We start from the raw sequence: 25770 nt of genomic DNA, 5'->3' as shown, positions 1-25770 counted from the left end.
TTATGGGTTTTTTGGGGGTTTGTTTTTCGCTAATTTTGTTGCCATGGTAACTCGAAATCCCAATAAAAGTAGTAGCACACATCTCGAGATCGAGCCACAGGTTTTGATGCCTATATTGTGGGGGTGCACGCTAAGGTTCGGGCCCCATTAATCGTGAAGGAAGAATAATAAAGAATAAGATATAGTCCGTTTAGAGGTGCATAGTAATAGGCCCTGCCCATGCATTTGCATTGGGAGGCAGTGCTGTGCTTCGCACAGCACTGCCTCCTCATTGCACATGCAAGGCAGGCGCCTAATAAAGAGAGTGGTTTAGAGGTGAATAGTAATAGGTGCCTCCATGCATTTGCATGGGAGGCAGTGCTGTGCGAAGCACAGCACTGCCTCCTCATTGCAAATGCTATGGCAGGCGCCTAATAAAAATAAAGAAGCCGTTTAGAGGTGAATAGTAATAGGCCCTGCCCATGCATTTGCATTGGGAGGCAGTGCTGTGCTTCGCACAGCACTGCCTCCTCATTGCACATGCAAGGCAGGCGCCTAATAATAATAATATTAAAGAAACCCTTATTAGGTGCATAACATAAGGCCTCCGCCATGCATTTTCAATGCATAGGCGGGCGCCTAATAAAAATAAAGAAACCCTTATTAGGTGCATAGTATAAGGCCTCCGCCATGCATTTTCAATGCATAGGCGGGCGCCTAATGATCAGATACGAATTAGATTCAGGACTAAATATTGAAATGCCTCAAATGTGACTTGAAAGATCAGATTCGGGCCAGAGCTGAGCGTCCCCACTGGTTCTAAAACAACTGACCTGGTCAATTGACCTGTTAAAGATCTGACTTAGGCCATATTCGTCTGCTGTGGGAACGTAGCCTAATTGTTAAGCTTTATAAAATTTCTGCTCTGTACTAAGCGTTAGAATTGAATTGTTCATGCTAGTAATTATGTTGTTTTCCTTACCCCAGTAAGTTTCCCAGCAGGGGTCATGGGTCTCTTCTTCGGCACCAGATAGCCCTAAGCCTAACCCCGGTACCCAGTGCAGTTCATTCTTGCATTCATCTTCAGAAATCACATGGTGGTCACAAAAAAAACAAGACCAAGCCATAACATAATACAATTGTATATCATTCAAATGCCAATATGTCTGTTACCTGTTTTGTGAAGCGGTTGTAAATCTTTGTCAGCCTCTTTATCTTTAGGCAGTTCTTCCTTCCATGTGATGGGTTTTCCTTGTGGCCATCTTCTTCTCTGCTATGTAATAAAAAAAAATTGGAGAACGTGCCTTTAACATTTAAGTTCCAGTCTCTAATTCTTAAAAACAAAAGGAACAGTAAAACTTCACACTGACAGATTGCAGCACTTACTTGAATCTTTTGTTCAGAGGAGCTGGCGAATGCCAAAGGGAGACCCATCTTAACCATCAGCTGAGACTCTTCATCCAAGACATTTTCCTCATCATCTTTTTCCGATTCTATCAATTCAAAAACATGAACATTTTACAACAATTTTTTATTTTTAACAATTATGTGTGCTTGTTTAAAGCTGTCAGCGAGTGAAAGATCTAATTACTGATTTGTCAAAATGCAGTCCATGCTACAGAATATTAAGAACCTAATCAATTCTACACAACTGTAGGTAATAAATCTAATATAGAGTACCTTGCACTTCAGTGACTTCTTTGCCAGAGGAAAGCAGTCTGTTATCAGAGCAATACAGCTCTCTGTCCCTGTTCAGAGGCAGAGATCCAGAGAATCAGTCACACACAAAAGTGTCATATATATATATCATTTACAAATTATTGTTGTTGGTGTGAAAGCGGTTTGTGTCGATGTCATGCAGAACCAAGTTGGTATGCTTCAGTTGCCACTCACCTTCAGGACCACCTCAAACATAATAACCTCTTTGAAAAATTCCAGTCAGGTTTCCAGTCTGCCCACAGCACAAAGAAAGCCCTACTCAGAGTCACAAACGACCTCCTCATATCATCCAATGCTGGCTCTTCATCCCTCCTCATCCTCCCTGACCTTTCTGCTGCATTTGATACTGTCAACCATGGCATTCTCTTAAACCGGCTCCACCTCACTACTGGACTAAATGACCCTGCTCTCAGTTGGTTCAGATCATATCTCACACACCGGACAGAATCCATCTCCCTAGGACACTCCAAATCAAATCCACACACCTAAACCTAACCCAGGGGTCAGTCCTTGGCCCCATCCTCTTCATTCTTTACCTTACCCCCCTTGGCCAAATCATCAGCTGCTATAATATTTCATTCCACTGCTATGCTGATGACATACAGCTCTATGTAAATGTCACAGCTGACACCCCACCCTCACAGCCATCCCCATCAAAACTCATCACCTGTCTGGAGGAGATAAAGGTATGGATGGTGTGGAATGTATTAACTTTGATCTGCTTTTATACACTTTTATGAAGGTTTAACATGTTTTTATATGCTTCTATATGAGTTTATATGCTTTAAAGTAGAATGTGAGAAGATTAAAATAAAAAGCGCTGTTTGTGAGCAGAAAAGAGGGTTTCAAGGCCAGGCCAGCAATATGTATCAACGGGGTGAAAAACAAAATCCTTAAAAGGTAAAAGTAGCTGTTAGGGAGTAGAAACCGATACTGTATACGTCATTTGCTTGTGTGTCTATGTGAAAATCATCCATTGAAATCAAATAAAACTAGCCTGAGCGGGAGAGAGAGTCAGAGTTGCTGTCCGCAGAAGCTGCAAGTGCATCTCTCCCTTTGCAAAGGCGAACCTGAATTATGCGTTTATGACTCAGTTATTGTTGCACTTTTGAGTAAGTCCTGCACATCGAATCAACGAACCCGGAGAAGCAGACGGCTTCAAAATTTTGGGGGCTCGTTCCGGGATTCGAGGTGACAGGCTGAATTAGTCATCATCAGACTGGGTCAAACGGAGACGGGACACAGTGGCCGCAACAAAACAAGGTAAGCAGAACCTTTTTATCAAATCTGCATTTTCGGCTTAGAAAATTAGGCTAAATTAATGTGTCCCAACTCCTATTAGAACAAGTCTGCTAAATTATTTTTTGAAGTGCACTGGAATCAGTTGTGGTTCAGAGATGTATAGAGAATTGTGAAAAACTATCTTGAGCGTGGCGACTCACTGCGAGTTCTCGACAGGGAATTGTATTTTGCTGGCTTAAGGGACCCGAGGACCTGAGAAACCTCAAATACTACATATAGATTGAGAACAAGACCAGGCAAATACACAATGGTGTGAATGCGGAGGTTTGACGGAGGGTGACTCTGTTAAAACCCTGATTACAGACGTATAAAGTTCTGACATAAAATTAACAGAACTCAGAACAGAGTAGAAAATTCATAAGTTGTGCGGATAAAACAACAAGAAAAAAAGTCTTGTTCAAGAAATCCTTTTTTTAAGAAACCGTGACCTGAAGTAGAAACAGGGAGACCGGTATGAGCCGTGAGCTGGACACACACAGCCAGCGAGAATCAGACAGGGAATAAAGATAAAATGAATGAGCTGTGAAGCTGAACACACAAATCAGCTATTACAGACCAATTTATTAGGAAACAGTGTGAATGGTGTGAAGTGTGACTCGGGAAGAATGCCACGCGCGAGCGATTCCCATTGCTGTGAGGTTTTCACGAGACATAACATTGGATAGTAGGACCCTGATAAAATTAAACATTTAGCTACATGTGTAAAAGAATATAATGCAGATTTAAGGGGGATTTAACAAAAAAAAATAGCTAAAATTCCAGGAAGCTAATACTAATAAATCAGGAGATTTAAGGGGGAATTCCAGAGCAACAATTTGGGAGTATTTTTTATTTATTTATTTTACACGGCGCTTAGACAAGGAGGTTCCGTGTCGTAGAACACTCTACGTGCAAGCTGTCTGTCTGATATTGTATCCTTGCCATATATAAGCCAACATATTGTGTCGGTTAAAATGGGATCATTGTGTTTGAATAATTTGAATCTGAATCCGTGGCTCTGAACGGAGTGTGTGTGTGTGTGTGTGTGTGTGTGTGTGTGTGTGTGTGTGTGTGTGTGTGTGTGTGTGTGTGTGTGTGTGTGGCTCAGAATAAGCGCTGAAGTGTAAGCGATTTACGGTGGAAAGTACTGTGTGGATTATAGTAAAAAGTGTTCGTAATGGAGGGTGAATTTGATAGGGAGACACACGATGACGTGTGGGCACCCGATGTTTTGTGGAAGTCAGCAGCAGATCAGTTGGTATTATTACGGCAGGTGATTGAAACAGCTCAGGGAAAAAAGGAAGGAGAAGAGACCGGAAAAAAAGTACAAACTTAGAGTTAGAAAACTTTGTCATTTTGTATGCACAGAGTGCGTACAGAACGAAATTTCGTTGCATACAGCTTTGTAAATTGCAGTCAAAGTTAGATTACAGTTTTAGGTGCAGCAGAGATTTAAAAGTAAACATAGATTTATAATACACTATAAAAAACAACTGAAATGTAAACAATGCAGGAGAAGGTCACAGTATACAAACCATTGAATGTGCAGAATTGGGTTGTGCAAGGGCATTTGTGCAAGGATGGTTTTAAGGACTAAAAGTTCGGTAGCATTTATAAAGCTAGATGGAGATGCAATGATGCATAGTGTGCAAATATGCAAATGTTGTGCAGAGTTTATGGGTTGTAGTTCAGCCGTTCAACAGCAGTTCAACAGCAGTTCAACAGTCTGATGGCAGCAGGGAAAAAGCTTCCCAGAAGGCAGCAGGGAGAACAGTCCATGGTGGGGGTGTGAGGGGTCCCTAATGATGTTACGGGCTAGGGACACACATCGCTGAGATGAAATGTCTTTTATGGAGGGAAGAGGAGCCCCGATGATCCCTTCTGCTGTCCTCACCACTCTCCTCACGTTCTTCCAGTCGGAGGCACTGCAGCCTCCACGCCACACACCAGTCTGACAACTGGTCAGAATGCTCTCTATGGTGCTTCTGTAGAATGTCATGAGGATGGGCAGGGGCAGGTGGGCTCTCAGCATCCTCCGCAGAAAGTACAAGCGTTTCTGTGCCCTCTTTACCAGTGATGTGGTGTTCACAGACCAGGTGAGGTTGTCCGTGATGTTCACACCAAGGAACTTGGTGCTGCTGACCTCCTCCACAGCTTAGCCGTTGATGAGCAGTGGAGTGTGGTGAGGCCGGTTCTTCCTGAAGTCGACGATGATCTCTTTCATCTTCTCCACGTTCAGGATCAGGCTGTTGACTCTGCACCAGTCCACCAGCTGCTCCACCTCCTCTCTGTAGTCCTGGTCGTTGTCGTCTCTGATCAGGCCCACCACCGTTGTGTCGTCTGCAAACTTCACGATGTGATTTGTAGTGAACCTGGGGACGCAGTCGTGTGTCTTCAGGGTAAACAGCAGGGGGCTCAGGACGCAGCCCTGAGGGGAGCCCGTGCTGAGGGTGATGATATCAGAGGAGTTCTGTCCGACCCGGACCGACTGAGGTCTGTTGGTGAGGAAGTCTAGCAGCCAGTTGCGAAGGGGTGTGCTGAAGCCCAGATGTTCCAGTTTTCCCACCAGGTGCTGTGGAATGATGGTGTTGAACGCCGAGTTGAAGTCCAGGAACAGCATCCGCACGTGCGTGTTCTTCTCCTCCAGGTGTGCCAAGCTCAGGTGAAGAGCAGAGGAGATGGCGTCCTCAGTGGAGCGGTTCCGCCGGTAGGCAAACTGGAACGGGTCGAGTGTTGGGGGGAGACTGGAGACGATGTGTTCTTTCACAAGTCTTTCAAAGCACTTCATCATGATGGGAGTCAGTGCAACAGGCCGGTAGTCGTTGAAACAGGTGACTTGAGGTTTCTTCGGCACCGGAATGATGGAGGCAGACTTAAAACATGCTGGAACTGTGGGTTGGTCCAGCGAAGTGTTAAAAATGTCTGTGAGGACACCAGCCAGCTGATCTGCACACTCCTTGAGCACCCGCCCAGGTATGTTGTTGGGACCTGGGGCCTTCCGCGGGTTGACTCTCCTCAGAGTCCTCCACACGTCAGCGTGTCAAGGCAGAGGACCTCCTCTTCCTGATGGGGAACAGTTTTCACTGCTGGAGTGCTGTTTAGTGCCTCAAACCTCCCAAAGAAGTTATTTAGTCCATTGAGGAAGTCAGCATCAACTTCACCCACCGGAGGGCGTGTTGTATTCGGTGATCGCCCGTATGCCTTTCTACATGCTTCTGATGTTGCTGCCGTCATGGAAAAGCTCCTGTATTTTCTTGGTGTGGTTCCGCTTCGCTAGCCTGATGGCACAGTTCAAGTTGGCTCTCGCTGTCCTCAGTGCCTCCTTGTCACCAGACTTGAAGGCTGAGTTCCGTGCTTTTAGTGCTTGACGGACCTCCACAGTAATCCAGGGTCGTTGGTTGGCTCGGGTGATGATGGTCTTGGTGGTGCTGACGTCCTCAATGCATTTGTTGATGTAGGCTGACAGTCATGGCGTACTCATCCATGTCGATCTTGTCCTCATAAGTTGCTGCAGCTTTGAACGTGTCCCAGTCAGAGCATTCAAAACAGTCCTGGAGTGCCTCCATGGCTCCCTCAGTCCACACCCTCACCTGCCTCACTACAGGTTTAGCTCTGGTGAGCATGGGCTTGTATGCAGGAATTAGCATCACAGAGAGATGGTCTGAAGAGCCCAGGTGGGGGTGGGGGGCTGCCTTGAATGTGCCTTTAATATTTGTATAAACTAAGTCTAGAGTGTTCTCTCCCCGAGTTCCAAAATCCACATGTTGGTAGAAATAAGGCAGAATAGTTTTCATATTTGCCTGGTTAAAATCCCGAGCAATAATGAAAACCCCCTCTGTGTGTGCAGATTGCATCTCAGATAGTCTGATAGAGAACACTCATAGCCTCTTTTGTGTTTGTGCTAGGAGGCATGTAAACCACTGTGATGATAACAACAGTGAACTCTCTAGGCAGATAAAAAGGTCTGCAGCTAATAATCATCAGCTCGATGTCCGTAGAGCAAAGACTTTTGATTAATCTAGCATTTTTACACTAGGTGTTATTGATGTAAACGCAGAGTCCGCCTCCTCTGGTCTTACCGCAGAGTTCTTTTTGTCTGTCGCCGCGGAAAGTAGCTAGCCCCTCCAGGCTAACGTCGTGGTCCGGGATTGATGAGTTGAGCCATGTCTCGGTCAGGATGAGAGCGCAGCAGTCCCTGAACTCCCTCTTTGCAGAGAGCTCGAGTTGTAAATAGTCTCTTTTGTTGTCCAGTGAGCGGACGTTGGAAAGCCAGATGGACGGGAGCGGCGATCTGAATGGGTTAGCCTTTAGCTCCGCTGCTAACCCTCCACGGCAGCTGCGCTTCTTCGGCCGGCTACACCGCTTCCGCGTCGCTCTCCACTGGCGTGTGCTGCTCGTCGAGGCCGCCGCTTCACAGGCCTCTGGGGATGGTCTCCGTAGAACGCCGCAGCCACGCAAACAGTCGAGCGTAGCAGTATTTAGAAGTCCAAAAACACTACATGATCGTAACTCCAACAGGCGATCGCGAGCAAGTACTGATCGGCTGGGTAGATGAGAGATTTCTAGCGGGTTTGGCGGCATTTTTTGTGAAAAATGCCGACAGTTGGTCGGAGCTGTACGCAGCCGCTGCCGCCGGGGGCGCCGCCGGAAGAACTCTGGTGTTAAAAGAATAGCGTACCGCGAGCGAGCTATTTTTAGAAACGTAACGTCACGATGACGTCACATCACGTGGTACGCAGTAGGGCAAGCTTGCATAGTCCGCCGCTGTTTCGCTGTAAAAGAGACGTGCGTTACCCTTGGTTTTACTCGGTAAACGACTGCTTTTTCCAAATCTAAGACCATGGTTTTTAAACATTGTTGCTATGGAACATGCAACAGCGACTCAAGGTACGCTGATCGGCCGCATATGAAGGATGTTTTCTTCAAGACTGCCAAGGAGAAATGTGTGCGCTGGGTACACCGGTGCGGTCAGCCTACACAACAGTTCAACCCGGAAAAAGTTACCAAATTCACGTACATATGTAGCAAGCATTTTGTCGGAGGAAAGGGCCCAACCGAAGAACATCCTGACCCAATTCCAGCGACATCAAGTAGTGAACAGGTAAGAGTATTTTGGTGGCCGACATGTTAATAATGAAGCGCATGCTACCATGATAGCATATAGGCTATCATGGTAGCAGGCGCTAACATAAACCCTGCTACCTGGATAGCTTACGCAAAAACATTTAAAATAAGACAAACATTAAACATATACCGATCCCTGGACGGTGATTACAAACAAAAAAACGGCCGATGACGCCATGACCGCCGCGCAGGAAAAAAAACCCAAGGCTTACCGTTCGATCAGCTCGGCCCGTTTTCCGGTCTTTTTAAGCCCTCGACACTCAAGCCATCGTTTGAGCTGAAGGTTGGTATGTTCTTCGACAGTTCGACCAGTAATCCGTGCGCCTGGGACATCGCCTTGGGAAAGTTTAATGGCTGTAAAGTCGGTCATATCGCTGGTTCTGTTGCGCGTGTAATAGCTGGTTGCTACGGGCGTTCTCTACCTGTATGTCCTACCTAAGCAGCAAAAGGCGCGTTGCTCTCGAGACGTTGACGTCACGTGCGCGGTACGCTATTAGAGAAAGATGGAAAGAATGACCAGTGGCGTGGAAGTTTTTTGGGACAAAGCTAAAGACTGCAAAAAGAATAAAGAAGTGGCTGAGAAAAAGTGCGATGAAAGTGGTTGGATTTCGAAAGGTAAATGGAAAGATGTGAAAGAACAGGCAGCTAAAAAGCAGACAGAATGGTGTCAGATGGGCATTTGGTGGCAAAGTATAAATCATCTAACGTCAGAAAATAAGAAATAAAAGACGGGAGTTTGTGCAGAAACCCCCCCACCGTATGCCCCCCGTCTCGGTCAGCAGTGCCCACATCAGCAGGGAGCAGTTTGTATCCACTGTTAAGTGTTACGGGTGGACAAGTGGCATTGTCTGACCCTCCCCAGTTGCCTACCTCGGACAAGTTATCTTTACAGTCCTCGCAAGGTTTATCTTTTGATGGCCAACCCTTACAATGTAAAGTTTCATCAAAATGGGTGTCTTTTTCCTCCGATGAGTTATCAGAATGGAGCGGAGCAGGTCAAAATGTCAGTAACAGGGATTTTGGAAGATCAGAATAAAACAGATACAAACCAAAAATCTATGAGTTTTTGTCTGACAGATTTGGGTAAAAACAGCAGTGCGGCTGGCAGCGCTCTAACAGAGTACAGCCCAATACTGCCTCCCCCACCCACCTCCCTCCCTGACGAGAATGAAGAAGACTGCCCGCACCAGAAACACCACGCAGATAAAACTTAAGACCCAGAAAAGAAATAAATTGCCAAATGCCCCTACTACAGCAGCCAGAAGGAAGAGGGAATAAATACAAACCTTATAATCTGGGAGATTTCTCTGCATTATGTGATAAATTACCACCAATTGTGGACGGGGCAGCACCATGGCTGCAGGCTCTAGAAACCCTAATTGCAGGTAACACGCTGGCTTTGGGTGATTACAGGGCCATAGCAGGAAGATGCATGAGGCACCATGTGAACAGAGAGGTGGAACAGGTAGCAGGTATCATGGGCCTTCCTGATGATCTGTTTACCCCACACTCTACTGAAATTGGTTTTGCCCTTAGAGAAATATACCCAGTAACCAGGGGTAATACCATTCCTCAATTTGATTGGGATTCAGACAAAAATCCCAAAGAGTATTTGGAGGGATGCAAAGCCACGTGGCAAACTGACACAGGGACTAACCCAGATAGGGTTGGACCCCAAAGGGACTGGTACAGGGATGCAGTTCTGAAGGGAGTACCTCCCTCAGTGAAAACAGCCATGGATGACAATCCAGACATGGTGGGTGCAGACCCTGCGGTGTGGGAACGCCATGTAATTCACCATCTTACTAAAATACGACACATGCAGAGAAAAGAGGACAATCAGCTTAAAGATTTACAAACTCAATTACTTAAAATACATTTGGCTGAGGCAAAACAGAAAGCGGGGGAAAAGAAAAAAGAAAAAACAACTAAAATCTTATATGAAGCCCAGGTGCCACAGACAGCACCTGTATCTTCCTCTGCAGCAGGACCAGCGGCAGCTGTAAACCCACCACAGTGGGGCCCAGCTCCTAACCCATTTCAGGGTTCTGGAGGAAGGTTTGGGGGAGGAAGGGGGTCTAGAGGCAGGGGATTCCAGAGGGGACCGCCTAGGGGACCTTCAGGTTGTGACAACTGCTACTATTGTGAGGAACCAGGCCATTGGGCCAAAGACTGCTGTGAAAGCAGCAACAAAAAAAACGCATGTTAACGTCAAATACACATGCAAGCATATCAAGTTCGATTTTTTTTTTGTGTGTTTTTTTTTTTTTTTTTGGAATGTTGGCGAGGCGGTAGCGTGAGTTTGGCCAGGCGGTCGCTGCGGGAAACGCTGCATGTGCAGTTGGAAAGACATCATGGGCGTGAAAAAACAGATCACCCTATAGCGGCAACACTAATCGAGGACATGCCCCCACTTTGTGGGCTTCTGGACCCACGGATATGGGGGTCATTGCATGTCCACCAATATCATTTGATATTATCCAGACCCCTCCTGTGTGGGTGCATCAGTATCCAAATAAACCACATGCAGAGGAGGGCGTCGCAGACACAATTCAGGGTCTTTGAGACTCTGGAGTGCTGGAGTGTTTGCATTCACAGGACTGGAACACACATATTCTACCTGTTGAGAAAGGCGGTACAGGTAAATGGCGCATGACTTAAGGGCTATTAATGACATTTTGGTTACTCCTACTGTACCAGTACCTAACCCCTATGTTGCACTTACTAATCTGAATCCTGATCACTGTTGGTTTACCTGCATTGATTTGGCAAATGCATTTTTCTGTCTACCATTGGCAGAAGAGTGTAGGGACATTTTCTTTTATCGCTACACCCGTTTGCACAGGGATTTGCACGTTCTCCTGGTATTTTTAACCAGGTACTGAAAAAAGTTTTGGCAGACTGCCCATTACCACCAGCATCCACTCTGATACAGTATGTGGACGATCTTCTCATTGCAGCCTCCTCAGTGGATGAGTGTTTGGAGGCAACCGGGGCAGTCCTGCTACATTTAGCAAAGAAAGGCTTTAAAGTCAACAAAAACAAATTGCAGTTGTGCAGAACACAGGTTGAGTTTCTGGGCAGAGTGGTGTCTCAACAGGGGACTGGCATGTCTCCTACACATAAGTCTGCAGTTTTGTCTCATCCACAGCCAGTGACCGTGAAGGAAATGTTTTCCTTTCTTGGTCTAACAGGCTACAGCAGAACATATGTCCCAGGGTACACAGAGCTCACAGAGCCTTTAAGGGCTATGGTTAAACAGCAGGGGATGAGAAACCTCAAAGCTTACTTGACATGGACTTCAGAAGCTGAATCGGCTTTTACTGAATTAAAAAGCAGACTGGCAATAGCAGCTCACCTTGCAAACCCAGACTATCAAGCGCCATTTTACCTGGATGTTTCTGTAACAGCACACACAACAAATTGTGTGCTGTTCCAAAAAAAGGGGGGGGGGGAGTACGGACTGTGCTAATGTATGTCAGCGTGATGCTAGACAACATGGAAAAAAGACATCATGAGTGCCCTAGACATGCTGCAGGAGTAGCTAAGAAAAAAACAGCTCATGTGGTGATGGGACACCCACTCAGGGTGTTAACATCACATGGGGTGGTGGCCTATGTGAACTCTCAGGCATTTACACTCTCCCCATTAAGACCGCAAAGGCTGAGCAAGGTGCTGGAAGCACTTATCACCTTCACGCATGAAGGAATAAAATATGGCAGAAAGAATAACCACAGGAACTCCTCATGTATGTGCAGAGAAAGTACAAACGCAGGAAAAAATAAGACCAGACCTACAAAGCACCCCATTTGTGGGGGCAAGAGACCTATACACAGATGGGTGCTGCTTTAGGCATGACACGGAGGGGTTAAAAGCGGCGTATGCAGTGGTTGAAAATTTTTTTTGGATCACTAGACAGACAGAGAGGCTGACAGGGGCACAGTCGGCCCAGAAGGCAGAGGTGTTGGCAGTCACAGCAGCACTGAGATTGGGAGAAGGGCAGAATGTGAACATTTACACAGACTCAGCTTATGCAGCAGGTGCAGTGCATGTGGAAATGAAACAGTGGATAAGGACAGATTTCAAAACAGCAGCACAGAAGCCAATAAAACATGAACAGGAAATGAAAGATCTAGCAGAAGCTTTACTTCTTCCAGAACAGGTGGCAGTTATAAAGTGTCAAGGACATGACAGCAGTGACACTCAGGTGGCCAGAGGCAATCAGGCAGCAGACCAGGCAGCAAAACAGTGTGCAGGCTACAGTCCTAGACTACAGATGTGTGCGGAACCCAAGTGGGAACCACAGCCCAGCCTGGAAGAAACTAGGGAGCTGCAAAAGGGGGCCTCTCCAGAAGAAAAAACAATGTGGAAGGCCAGAGGTGGAAGGCAGGATCAGCAAGGCTTATGGAGAAGCCCAGATGGTCGCCCAATTTTACCCCCAAGCATGACAACATCTGCCTTGGAGGAAGCACATGGTACGGGACATGCAGGAGTGAGTCAGATGATGAAAAATCTAGAAAACTGGTGGCATCCAATTTTGAAACAAATAGTGAATCACTGGATCAATTCATATGAAATGTGTAAACAGTATAATGTCAGACCAACACTGAAACCAGAACCAGGGAAATTCCCTACAGAACCAGTAGCAGGAAAAGAAATCATTATTGATTACACAGACATGGTGGAAAGAGCAAAAGGCTACAGGTATTTGTTGGTGTGTGGGGACACATTCACTGGCTGGCCAGAAGCATGGCCAACTAGAAAAGAAGATAGCAAGACTGTGATAAAATGTTTGATCAATGATTACATTCCAAGACATGGTTTTCCTATGAAAATAAGATCAGACAATGGCACACATTTTAAAAACCAAGAACTACAGGAGGTGGAACGTGTTTTGGGGTTGAAACACTCCTTTGGAACAGTTTATCACCCCCAGTCACAGGGAAAAGTGGAGAAAATGAATCAAATGCTCAAAACCAAATTGCCAAAAATCTGTGGACAGACAAAAATGGATTGGGTTGATGCTTTACCATTAGCACTGATGTTGGTCAGAAGTTCTGTAATTCAGAAATGGGGACTGACACCACATCAGTTACACAGAGGAAGACCTTTTCCAGGTCCACACACCAGGTTACCATGTCAACCTATGAATGAAACATCTATGTCCCGCCGTGATTATTACAGTGCTCTCCACAGTCTTGTTTCAGCGTTCACCAAACAGGTCCCACCACAGGGTGCCAAAGGAAACCACCAGGTGGTGGAACGCACGTCACACGCGGTGAGGCTGGAGGGAAAAGGCGACACGTGGTATCATTGGAGTCAGTGTGCAGCCACTGAGGAACCTCAGCGCTCTCAACATCAGGTACACCAGGATTTACAGGATACCACCACGACGCCGTGAAAGGGAGCCTACTGGTGAATCCTCTACTCAAGCAGGGTCATAATAAAACCCGTACAGAGATTCAGTGAGCTTATGCTTACTCACAAAAATTGGAGAAAGGAGACAGAGCAGAAAAACAAAGAAGAAAAGGCGGAAGAAAGGTAATTTTACTGATCTTAAAAACACTAAGCTGCCCTCCTGCTTCAGGGGGACAGAAGAGGTGGAAGAGTGGTCACTTTTGGACCACAGGGTGTTGTAGCAACTCCCACACACATAGGGAAGAGGAAAAACCACAAAGAGACTCAGAGACTTTATATATATATATATATATATATATATATATATATATATATATATATATATATATATATATATATATATATATATATATATATAAAAAAGTTGTGTGTTTCTCCACAGGTGTTTTTCCACAGGGGCACTAAAATAGCATAAAGCATGTGGGCAGGAAGACTTGTAACCAAACCTCCTAAGGGTTGGGTCGCAGGAGGTTTATTATTATCTGTTGTCATTGTTACAAGTATATTGTGGTATTTCTGTGATTTTCCATTCCAAACATGTCCTGTCGACCCTCCTAAAAAAATCAACAAAACGCGCTATTACAGCAGCATCCAATGAATGGTGCTTAAAACAATATGGCGGAGTGGAATTAAATTACACTCTGGGGGCCACCACCACCTTTCAGGTCGATCTATGTGACATTATAAAATGTGGCAGTAAAAACAATCACGCGCGTTGGCTCAGTTACAATGTATATCTGTGTGGAACTCCTCTGGTTCAAAAAACATGCTTAGGAGAAAGACCATGTGGTCGTATGGGATGTCAAAGCTTCTGTAGCGGTTGGGACCAGGCGCTTGCACATTCAGGCCTCTGGAGCCCCAGCAGGAAGTATGTTAACACAGGAGAAGCACGCAAAATTAGTCTGATACAGGGTGAGTTTAAAAAGAACGGACAAGAGGGAGTGAACCCCCTGCTTATATCAATTAAAGAATTACATAAAAGGTCTTTTCCCTGGCATATTTCATAACACAGAGAAGGTAATGTTCTTAACCTTAGGGGTAGAAATCTCTGGAAAAGATCCTATGGGACTGATTAAAATTAACCTACAAACTACTAGCTATAATAACACCGATGACCATTCCAAAACAGAAGAAGAACAACAGGTGATCACATCACAGGGGAACACGGTGATTAAAATGGATTATTCTACATTAGAACCGTTACAGATTATTCAAATGGCGACGGGATACACAGATGACAATCTCTAGCTGAATTGGATGGCAGAAACAGCTAGGGAGCAAAGTCAGGGTGACTGTGTGGAGTGTGCTACAGCACACGCCACACATTTAACCATTTAACCACTGAACCTCTCATTTAACCACTGAACCTCTCCCCTGCACCCAGAAGATACATGGGGTTATAACTGCATGCTGGGTCTGACCCCAACAGGCCAATTCGCTTAATTGTACCACGCTAGCCAGCATATTTCCACCCATCCCTAACAACACAAGAACTGGACCGTTCACCCCCAGAAATGTTAATGGTACCTACATTTGCTTCAATTTCACGAATTCAAAGCCTAAAGTTAATGTAGGGGAAATCCCGGCAGATTGGTGTAATGACACCCTGCCAGGAAAAAGAATAGGAGCATGGGCTAGATCTGGATTGTACTATTATTGTGGTGGCCATAGGCTCCTAACGAACATACCCAAAAGATCGGTAGGAGTTTGTGCGATGATAAGACTAAGGCCTTAATCTTAGACTAAGGTCCCAGTAACATTAAGGTCCCACCTTAATGTTACTGGGACCCAACATCACTGCAGCACGCACACCCCATGACAAATCTATTCAGTTAACTCATAAAAGGAGAAGACACATCATTAAAAGAAGTACTCCTAATTTCAATCTGGGGGAAGGATCCCCCACCTACATGGATGCCATAGGCGTCCCCCGAGGGGTCCCACATGAATATAAACTCGTAGACCAAGTAGCAGCAGGGTTTGAAAACATACCCTTGATAGCGGCCATTTTTCCAATAACTCCCAACAAAAACATAGACCATATCAATTACATTCATTACAACGTGCTGAGATTGGCAAACCTCACCAGGGACGCAGTAGAAGGTCTTGCTGAGCAGTTGGGACCAACATCCCTGATGGCGGTACAAAAATCGCATGGCTTTGGATATGTTACTAGCTGAAAAAGGGGGTGTTTGCGCTATGTTTGGAGACATGTGTTGTACATTTATCCCCAACAACACAGCGCCTGATGGATCAGTAACAAAAGCATTAGAAGGATTGCGTACGCTCTCAGAAACCATGCACGAGCACTCAGGAATCTCTAATCCGCTTGAGGAGTGGATGGTGTTTTTGGTAAGTGGAAAGGTCTGATTATGTCCCTGTTTATTTCTCTTGCAGTATTTGTAGCAATATTGGTTACCTGTGGTTGTTGCTGTATTCCATGCATTCGCTCATTGAGAGTCTGCCTCCTCTCCTCCACCATTGAGAAACAGGACCCCAGAGTTATGATGCCTTTGTTAGTCACAGCACTTGAGGAGTAGAACGAGGACACTGGGTTTGAGCTGATGCATTTATAAGATTTAACTTGCAATCAAGATTATTGTTAAACCCCTAGGATGTAATTGTTTTAACTCAGAGCTATTATTAGCGAGCTATAAGAGGGTCAAATGCATTCGGACAAGAGTTTCTGGTCTGAAGACATTTGGGATTAGGCTCCTAAAATCAGGGATTTTCTTTTACTTTTTACTTAACTCATTTAACTATACATATATAGATGTGTTTTGGAGAAGTATTGCGGTTCTTGGGAAAATATGTGTTTTTCTTTTATTACTTATCACTATTACAATACAATCAAGTATTTACCGAAGGCGTCATAACAAACCAGTAAATTTAGGGTTTTCTATGGCACTATTTAATGGGTGAACTCTTAAAAGAGTTCAAAATGGGGAAATTGTGGAATGTATTAACTTTGATCTGCTTTTATACACTTTTATGAAGGTTTAACATGTTTTTATATGCTTTTATATGAGTTTATATGCTTTAAAGTAGAATGTCAGAAGATTAGAATAAAAAGCGCTGTTTGTGAGCAGAAAAGAGGGTTTCAAAGCCAGATCAGCAATTAGCAGAACAGGATGTTTCAGTTTGTGAGCAGTAGAGACAGTCTCAAGGCCAGGCCAGCAATATGTATCAACGGGGTGAAAAACAAAATCCTTAAAAAGGTAAAAGTAGCTGTTAGGGAGTAGAAACCGATACTGTATACGTCATTTGCTTGTGTGTCTATGTGAAAATCAACCATTGAAATCAAATAAAAATAGCCTGAGCGGGAGAGAGAGTCAGAGTTGCTGTCCGCAGAAGCTGCAGGTGCATCTCTCCCTTTGCAAAGGCGAACCTGAATTATGCGTTTATGGCTGAGTTATTGTTGCACTCTTGAGTAGGTCCTGCACAACGAATCAACGGACCCAGAGAAGCAGACGGCTTCAGCAATGGAGCAAAACTTTCTTCAACTGAATAGCTCCAAAACCGAAGCCACCCTGGTTGGAACTCCTCATCAAACCAAATCATTATCCATAACCAGCATCACCTTTTCTGGTACTAACATCCCGCTCTCATCAACAGTTAGTAATCTTGGTGTAAAAATTTACTCCCAACTCACTTTTGAAGCCCATATTAATCACCTATGCAAGACCTCTTTCTACCACATTTCCAAACTCCGTCCCATGCTTTCCCTCCCAGACGCAGAAAAGCTGTTTCATGCCTTTGTCTCCTCCCGACTGGACTACTGCAACGCACTTCTCATTGGGATCCCTAGAAAGAGTCTGCAGAGGCTTTCAATACATTCAAAACTCTGCAGCTAAGATCCTGATGAGAATGCGGAAACATGAGCACATTACCCCAATTCCCCATTCATTACACTGGCTTCCCATCTCCACCAGGATTGAGAACAAGGTTTCCAATCCTCACACATCAATGCATCCATGGACATGCCCCCCCTGCCTACCTCAAAGAGCTTATCAACCCACAGAAGACAAGCCGCTCCCTTCACTCCACTCACTCAAACCTCCTCCACATTCCCAGAACCAGACTCAGGACAATGGGAGATAGGACATTTTGTGCTGCTGCCCCACATCTGTGGAATGCCCTCCCAGACACCTTCAGGGCACCTCAATCCACTGAGTGTTTTAAAAAAAGGCCTTAAAACATTTCTTTTTAGCAAATCTTTTGGTCCCCTTTAGATGTTTTTTTTTCTCTCTTCTAAAATAGCTTTTTAATTTTTTTTATGCTTTTTTTACCTGTAGTACTTTGAGATCTTTTGATGGATAACGCAGTATAAATTAAATTAATACTATCTTTGTCCTTGTCTCTTGGGGCAACTACATCCCTAAATCCATTAAGGATTTTTTTTCTTTTTTTTTTAGCTGCTGCTGTTGTTCTCCATCCAAGCCCAGGCTGCTCGTCTCCCACAGCTCCTCCTCCCCCGCTGGTCCTTCAACACACGCTGTTTTTTTTTTTAATGATAGTGGGTTGTTTGGCAACTGTGGTGGCATGTCTATGACCTTTGGCTGGTTGAATGCCAGTGTTGCGGGTGGGGGGGAGGGGCAAACTTTTTCTCACCTTATCTTGAACCCATCACTGCCCCTTGTTGTTTTTATGTGATTGCTAATGCGTCGGGTGAATTTCTCCCCGGTGACTGAGTGAAGAGGAGATGGGTACCAAAACCCCGTATCAAAACGGCCCCGCAACAAGCTTCAACCTTATCGGTCCTCTTAACCGAATTTTAAAGGTCACATTCATTTTTTGTAGGGAGACTTCAACCCCCACTTTGTTTTGCCATTGTTCTCCATCTTAAGAAACACACACACCGAGGGTCAGGTATGAGCAAAGCTTCCACTTGATTACAGAGCAGGATGTAATACATTATAACCACAATCTTTCATGGGTAATTTGTTTTTCTCTTGAGACCGCTATACTTAAATAGATCCTTCCCTGTAACTGATTCACACACTGTCTCTGTCATTTATTCACGTCATCCACTGTAGGTGACTCTTCTATCTTTTGGTTAACATTTATAATATAAAACATGTATAAATGTAGTTTGGATTTTGGCTAAATATTATTTAATACTTGTTTCACGGTCTGATCAAGTGAACCCGAATTCAGCTACACAGAGAGCCACATTTTAAGAGAGTTTATTGAAAGGTGGTGGGTTGTGGATGATGGTAACCAAGGAGGCTGTACCGGACTGGAGCAGGAAGATGACAACAGCCGCTGGTGGAGCGCAGTAGGAGCTGTGCTGCGCAGCCGGTCAGGCGCAGGGTTCCAGGAAGCCTCCTGGGCAGGCGAGTGAGTGCTGAGTCGAAGGAAAGCTGCCAGCTTAGCAGTGGGGATACACGGATGCCTGGGGAGTCAGCAGGCAGGCAGACAAGGAGGAAGCTGGAGGACAGCAGGCAGGAACAAGGAAGGGGAGTGCAGCTGGCTTGAGGCAGAGGAAGACGGTGAGGAAGACCAAGATGGGGGGCTTGAGTTCAACAAACAAGTAACCCAACAGGCCGGGCGGAGGGAAGCTTGGTATGCGGACCAGAGTCAAAACAAACAAGGTGGCCGACCAGGAGGTTGACGGCCACGGAAGAGCTCTGGAATCCGCTGGGGTGCGCTGCAGAGCTCGAGCGGCGCCTGGGGAGCGCTGGACAGCTCAGCCGATGACTGAAGACCCGGTGGAGGCTTGGCCGACGACTGAAGACCCGGTGGAGGCTCGCCGACAACTGAAGACCCGGTGGAAGGGACACTGGAGGCCGGTGACGGAGCAGGTCCTCAGAAGGCTGGTGACAGAGCAGGTTCTCCGGCGGCCGGCGGTGGAGCAGAGCCTCAGGCGGCCGGCGGCGGAGGAGGACCCTCGGAGGCCGGCGACGGAGCTGAACGGAACTGAACCATGACAACACCCCCTCCTCAAGGTCGGACTCCAGACGACCTTAAGAAAACAAACAAACAGACGCCCCAAAAAACAAAATCAACCCAGACAAGCTGGGCAGAGGGAGGCACAGGTTGGGGGGCTAGAGTTCAACAAAAAAAATACCCCAACAGGGCGGACGGAGGAAGGCTTGGTGGCCCAGAGTCAAAACCTGGGCCCCTTTTGCACCCAGCTCAGGAGCCCCGGCAGGAGGCGGGTCCACCTCTTGGGACTGGGGAGCAACTGACGAAAGAGGGTACCCCAGGACCCCCTCCTCACGGGATCTGAGAGCGGTGGAGGCAGGTGGAGGCGGCTGGAGGGCTCACAGCGGCCGGTGAAACAAGATTCACGGCGGCAGCCGGCGAACCGGCAGCAGGGCTTTCGCCAGCCAGCGAAGCCAAATCCTCAGTGGAAATCGGCGAGGCAGAAGCCAATCCTCAGCAAAGCAGGACCCTCTGATGCGGCCTGCGGCGGCGAGCAGGAACCTCTGATGACTGGCGCTCTGGCGTGCACCTCGCCCACGCAGACTTGGGGCGTGGCGTGTGATGCACCTCCATGGGCGGCAGCCCATGGAGCTGGTCCCCAGCTGGTCCGTAGGGACGGACCAGCTGGGGAACAAATCGTCCCTGTCCCCATAGCTGGGACTCTTCTATGTGTGGCCCTCTGGCGGGAGGAGGCGTAGCTCTCTGTGCAGTGGCGTAGGGTCGAGCTCGAGAGGCCAGCTAGGTGTCATGGAGGTGGTGGAAGAGTTGACGGGGAACTGGAGGGAGTCTTGTCAGGCTAGCCGGAGCAGCCATGACGCCGTCAGACCAACTCAGCGGGGAGGCAGAGGTGACGTCAGCCCCAGTCGGCAGAGATGCTGCAGTAGCGTCAGGTCTGAGCCCCAGGAAGAGCTGCGAAGGTGTTCTTATGCCGGTGAGCATAGCATCTGTGCTGGGAAGAGTCGTGCGACAAGGGAGAGGCTGTTGCTGATGATGAGGATCGAGAGCAGCGGCGAGAGCAGCGGCGAGAGCAGCGGCGAGAGCAGCGGCGAGAGCAGCGGCGAGAGCAGCGGCGGGAGCAGCGGCGGGAGCTGCGGCGGGAGCAGCGGCGGGAGCAGCGGCGGGAGCAGCGGCGGGAGCAGCGGCGAGAGCAGCGGCGAGAGCAGCGGCGAGAGCAGCGGCGAGAGCAGCGGCGAGAGCAGCGGCGGGAGCAGCGGCGGAGAATGAGGAGGAACTGCAGGGAGAAAATAGAGCTGAAAGGGAGGATGAGGAGGAACTGCACCGAGAACAGAGCTGAAAGAGAGGATGAGGAGGAACCGCAGCAAGAACATAGAGCTGAAAGGGAGGATGAGGAGAAACCGCAGCGAGAACATAGAGCTGAGGATGAGGATTGTGACATAGAGGATGCCCTCTATTTTGTTGAGAGGTTAAGATATTTAGAGATGCACTTCTACACTACACTAATACTCTAGTTTAGGCATGATTTGGACCTTGTTTAGTCCTAGATTACACTTGAATAAGATCTACTATAGTTTTGTTTAATGAATGTGGGTTAATCCTAGGTGGTAATCCTTAAAAGTTCCGAAAACAACCACTGGCTTACTCCATTTGTACTCGTACTTGTCATCTTCTGCTTTATCCGGGACCGGGTCCCTCGTTACTCGGGTCACTCGTTAACAGCAGCCCAAGATACTTGAACTCCTCCACTTGAAGCAGAAACTCTCCTCCAACATGAAGGGAACAGGCCACCTTTTTCTGGTTGAGAACCATGGCCTCAAACCTGGAGGAGCCAATTCTCATCCCGGCTGCGAAATCCGCCGGTCCCCAAACCAGATGCCCTCCGGCCCTTGGCTACGCCCAGAAATCCTGTCCATACATTATTGCCCAAATATGGTAACTGACATCACATCCTATGACGTTACGTTGCGGTAAGGCACTGCACTTTACAAGATAATTCAATAGGAACTATTCTACACAGCAGGATCGGGAGCAGCGGAGGAGAATGAGGAGGAACGCAGCGAGAACATAGAGCTGAAAGGGAGGATGAGGAGGAACCGCAGCGAGAACATAGAGCTGAAAGAGAGGATGAGGAGGAACCGCAGCGAGAACATAGAGCTGAAAGGGAGGATGAGGAGGAACCGCAGCGAGAACATAGAGCTGAAAGGCAGGATGAGGAGGAACCGCAACGAGAACATAGAGCTGAAAGGCAGGATGAGGAGGAACCGCAACGAGAACATAGAGCTGAAAGAATGTGGGTTAATCCTATGTGGTAATCCTTAAAAGTTCCGAAAACAACCACTGGCTTACTCCATTAGTACTCGTACTTGTCATCTTCTGCTTTGTCCGGGACCGGGTCCCTCGTTACTAGGGTCACTCGTTAACAGGAGCCCAAATACTTGAACTCCTCCACTTGAAGCAGAAACTTTCCTCCAACATGAAGGTAACAGGCCACCTTTTTCTGGTTGAGAACCATGGCCTCGAGGAGCCAATTCTCATCCCGGCTGCGAAATCTGCCGGTCCCCAAACCAGATGCCCTCCGGCCCTTGGCTACACCCAGCAATCCTGTCCATACATTATTGCCCAAATATGGTAACTGACATCACATCCTATGACGTTACTTTGCAATAAGGCACTGCACTTTACAAGCTAATTCAATAGGAACTATTTTACACAGCTGCAATTATTTCGGATTTCCAGAGGACTTCACCACTGAAATTCACGAGAGCTATTGTTAAAGCAACAATGCCCACGTGCATGGCAGTTGGATGTTCCAATACATCAGGTAAAAGTGAAAAAAAAAAATTTTTTTTCACGTTTCCGAGTCATGATCCACCATGGGTTAATCGTTGGATTGCCAACTTGAAAAGGGAGGATACTCCATCGAACTTCTGGCCAGAGAGAAAAACACGTCATCTGCAGCCAACATTTCGAAGAACAATGTTTTCAAAATGACATGAGAGCCAGGATTTTCTGTAGGTTTTTCCTTTTCATAATGTAGAATTTGTGGGGACATTGGGTGTTACCCGACGAGAGGGTAAGAGGGTAAGAATATGTAATGTGCCTTATAATTTTGTCCATTGTCTGGGCAGAGGTGGTCTGTGTGGATTAGCCTTTTAGCCTGATGTGCAGACCACCACAGCTGCAGTTTTTTGGGCTTGTTTCTGAAAGTGAAGTCGCGTGTTTGGTCTCTAAATTCACCCAAAACAAGTTTAGAGCCCAAACATAACGCGCTGGAGCGCATCCTGACAGGAGCAGAGCAAAGGCAGAAAGAGCAGCTCTGCCCGTATTTTCTGCAGTTTACGGCTGCAATAACTGATGATAACTGCTGAAAGTAGATTAGGCGGTGCAGATCACTATTTTGAGCAGAGATTGGTTCTAAAGATGAGTTTTTACTCCCTGATAACATTGCAGAAACATCCTGCAACGTGACGTCACAAACTGGGAGGTGGCAGTACTGTTCTTGACCAATATGGATGCCTCCAGTAAAGCACATTCAAATGAAAATTACTCTTAATTAAAAAAAATATATTATCATTTATTCAAAAGTATGTAATAATTTTGTATTTAAAGTACTTTCAGCAGTTTGAATTCTGATTATGACCGGACTTCTCCTTTAACTGTGATTTCTTACAATAGGTTCCCCCACCTGCTCCCCTACAATAACAATAACCAAAAACACAATGCTACTAAGCTCTCTTAGATATGTATTTAATTGTATAGCTTTTAATATATTCAAATTTATATTCACTCTTTACAGGTGACAGGCGTAAGCCTGTTACAAAGGCTTTCCACCACTGCAAAGCTGGTTCTTGTGCTACCACATTCTAATGCAGATGAAGAGAGGGTGTTTTCTCTGGTGGGGCTAAACAAGACCAACACCAGGAACAGCTTGGCTCTAGAGGGAACAATAATAATGACTATAAAGATGGCTGGTCTGGAGCCCTATATAAAGTGGGAACCAACCACTGATATCACCTAGGCCTCAAAGGCCACATAAGCTTACAGTGATGCTCACAAAAGCTAGATCATTTAGATGAAGCATTCCTCCATAGTGTTTTGTATTTTTTGTGTGTGCTGTGTTTACAACTAGTTTACATTTGTCAGTATTGGTAAGGATGCTTTGCAGACAGGGGAGCTGACAAGAATAATCTTGAATATCGTGGTGGACCATAAGGGTCTTTTACAGTTCGAGTGGAGGTTAACTGGTTTTAACAAGATACGTTTTATCTGATTTAGTCCTGCACTGTCAGGACAGTTAAATCTAAATTATTCCCTGGTTTGGTCCTGTCATGGTCTTTAGCTTGGCTTGCTTAAGCCTGTGTTATTTGCTGGTTGAATCCTACATTTTGTGGTTTAGGATTTTCTTTAATACTGGCATAGTTTCATTTTACTGTTAATTTTAACATTCCTTTATTTATCCTCATTTGGTCCATATAATGTTTTAAGCACTTCATTTCCATCACATTTTACAAAATTAAACATCCAGAAAAGTCCTGTCATGTGTCATGGTGATTTTTTTTTTTCGAGCTTTTACAGTTTCCTAAAAAGGTCTGAATTGTTTAACTCCCATATCAATTGTAAATAATAATAACATTAATGGGTTGATATATTTTTTTGGCTGCACTGTGCAATGGGTAGCACTGTTGCCTTGCAACAAGAAGGTTCAGGGTTCAAATCCAACCCTGAGTCTTTCTGCATGGAGTTTGCATGTTCTCCCTGTGCATGCGTGAGTTCTCTCCGGGCACTCCGGCTTCCTCCCACAGTCCAAAAACATGACTGTTAGGTTAATTGGCTTCTCTAAATTGTCCTTAGGTGTGAGTGTGTGCGTGAATGGTTGTTTGTCTCTGTGTTACCCTGCGACAGACTGGCGACCTGTCAGGGTGTACCCCGCCTCTTGCCCAGTGAACGCTGGAGATAGGCACCCGCCGCCCCACGAGGGATTAAGCGGGTCAGAAGACGGATGGAAGGATGGATGGGTTGATATATTTAATCTTTAGCCTAATAACAAATATTCATTTACTGGAAGTGGTGTTCTAGACCTAGCTGGTCTGTGTTTCTTGGAGAAGCCCTGTAGATCGGTGGTTTAAAACTTGGTCACTCTGGATGCCTGAGCAAGACCCTTAGCCCCAGATTGCTTCCCATGCGCCGAGTGTCGGCAGCACACTGCTCCCTAAGGGATGGTTTAAAAGCAGAAAACAATTTTCCCCTTTGTGGGACTATTAGGGGAAAATATTTATATTTATTTATACAGTATGGTTGGCAGGGGATTGGACTATCACTGGTTCCTGTATTAGTGCCAGTAATCCAGAAATAACTTATGCGTGCCCCCATTGTTTATTTTAGTTAAACTGCATGGATTAATAAACATAATTTTCTAATTATTTCTGTACAGTATATTTAAGTTGTAAGTCTTTTAGTAGGGGCCATACTTTAATTTATTTCATTGTAAAATCCTCTGAATTTTGATCATAACCACAGATCAATTATTGTTATTGAGTCATATTTACTGTGCTACAAAACATCCTACATTTTGCTTCTCTATTTCAGTTAAATCCTCTGAAAACCTACAACCTATAGCTGTGCCTGTCCTCATTGCCTTGCAATTTAACCCTGAAAAGGGTGCCGCACTGAGTGCCTGTCCAACCTCCTTCAAAATCTCACTCCAAGGTTTTGTGAAAAGTTGGCAGCCCTGTACAGATGCTTGGATTCTAAAGCACACTGAAGATAGATCTAGCCACGTCGTTGTGTAAAATGTCTTTGTTGTAATATTGAGCATAAACAAACAGTTAACACACAATTCTAAATTCGGATTACTCCGTCTGTAAATCGGATCTACTAGTCTGCTGTCTCAGGAGAGCAGCTAGTTAAGGTAAAGCGCAATCAAGCCATAACAACGGAAGAGAGGAAGACCTCGTGCTGTTTTTAAAAAAGAAACATGATTAATCCTCACTTGACAAAGGCTCTGGAGCACAGACAGAGTATAGCCTCCCCCTTCTCAGGTGTTTGACTCTGGGTGAAAACAATGTCCGCGACACCATTCATCCTGGGTCTCTCCAGCATTAACACGCTCAGATCACGATCTCAGACAGACGAATAACTCAGCGACCGAAAACGAGTCCACCATATGTCCTGGTTCTTCTTCTTCTTCCTTCTTCCTCTGCTTCTTCTTCTTCTTCTTCTTTTCTATTATGGCGGATCACAAGCAACTTTAAGGTGCATACCGCCACCTACTGTACATGAGTGTGTAATAGCGTTACTTCACATCTATTAGATTCTATTTTTTTATTTTGTATTCTTAAGATAAATAAACAATGCTTTCCTTAA

General features: G+C 45.9%; 2 protein-coding genes across 3 annotated transcripts in view; both read right to left on the bottom strand.

Annotated features, from left to right (window-relative positions):
- The window catches only part of LOC105922322 (trimethylguanosine synthase), a 351997-nt gene that overhangs the window by 248915 nt on the left and 77312 nt on the right, over positions 1-25770 (bottom strand). The gene's annotated exons all lie outside the window — the stretch shown is intronic.
- Positions 867-25613, bottom strand: LOC118556108 (trimethylguanosine synthase-like). Its single transcript, XM_021313980.2, has 5 exons — positions 25397-25613; positions 1660-1727; positions 1366-1472; positions 1153-1252; positions 867-1060 (listed from the first exon to the last, which is right to left on the bottom strand). Exons 1-5 carry the CDS (start codon positions 25504-25506, stop codon positions 882-884), a joined length of 564 nt encoding a protein of 187 aa, XP_021169655.2. The 5' UTR covers positions 25507-25613; the 3' UTR covers positions 867-881.

Source organism: Fundulus heteroclitus, unplaced genomic scaffold (genome assembly GCF_011125445.2).
Source record: "Fundulus heteroclitus isolate FHET01 unplaced genomic scaffold, MU-UCD_Fhet_4.1 scaffold_79, whole genome shotgun sequence".
Taxonomy (NCBI): domain Eukaryota; kingdom Metazoa; phylum Chordata; class Actinopteri; order Cyprinodontiformes; family Fundulidae; genus Fundulus; species Fundulus heteroclitus.
Note: the sequence above shows the minus strand (reverse complement) of the source record. Positions and strands in the feature narration are given on the sequence as shown.

What these genes read in the sequence shown, in the direction of transcription:
- LOC118556108 (XM_021313980.2), bottom strand. Translation starts at nt 25,506, where the DNA reads ATGCTGGAGAGACCCAGGATGAATGGTGTCGCGGACATTGTTTTCACC. An exon ending in TGCTCCAGAGCCTTTGTCAA is followed by an intron (nt 1,728 to 25,396) that starts GTGAGGATTAAT and finishes GCCTCTGAACAG; the next exon opens with GGACAGAGAGCTGTATTGCT. An exon ending in CCTCTGAACAAAAGATTCAA is followed by an intron (nt 1,253 to 1,365) that starts GTAAGTGCTGCA and finishes TTTATTACATAG; the next exon opens with CAGAGAAGAAGATGGCCACA.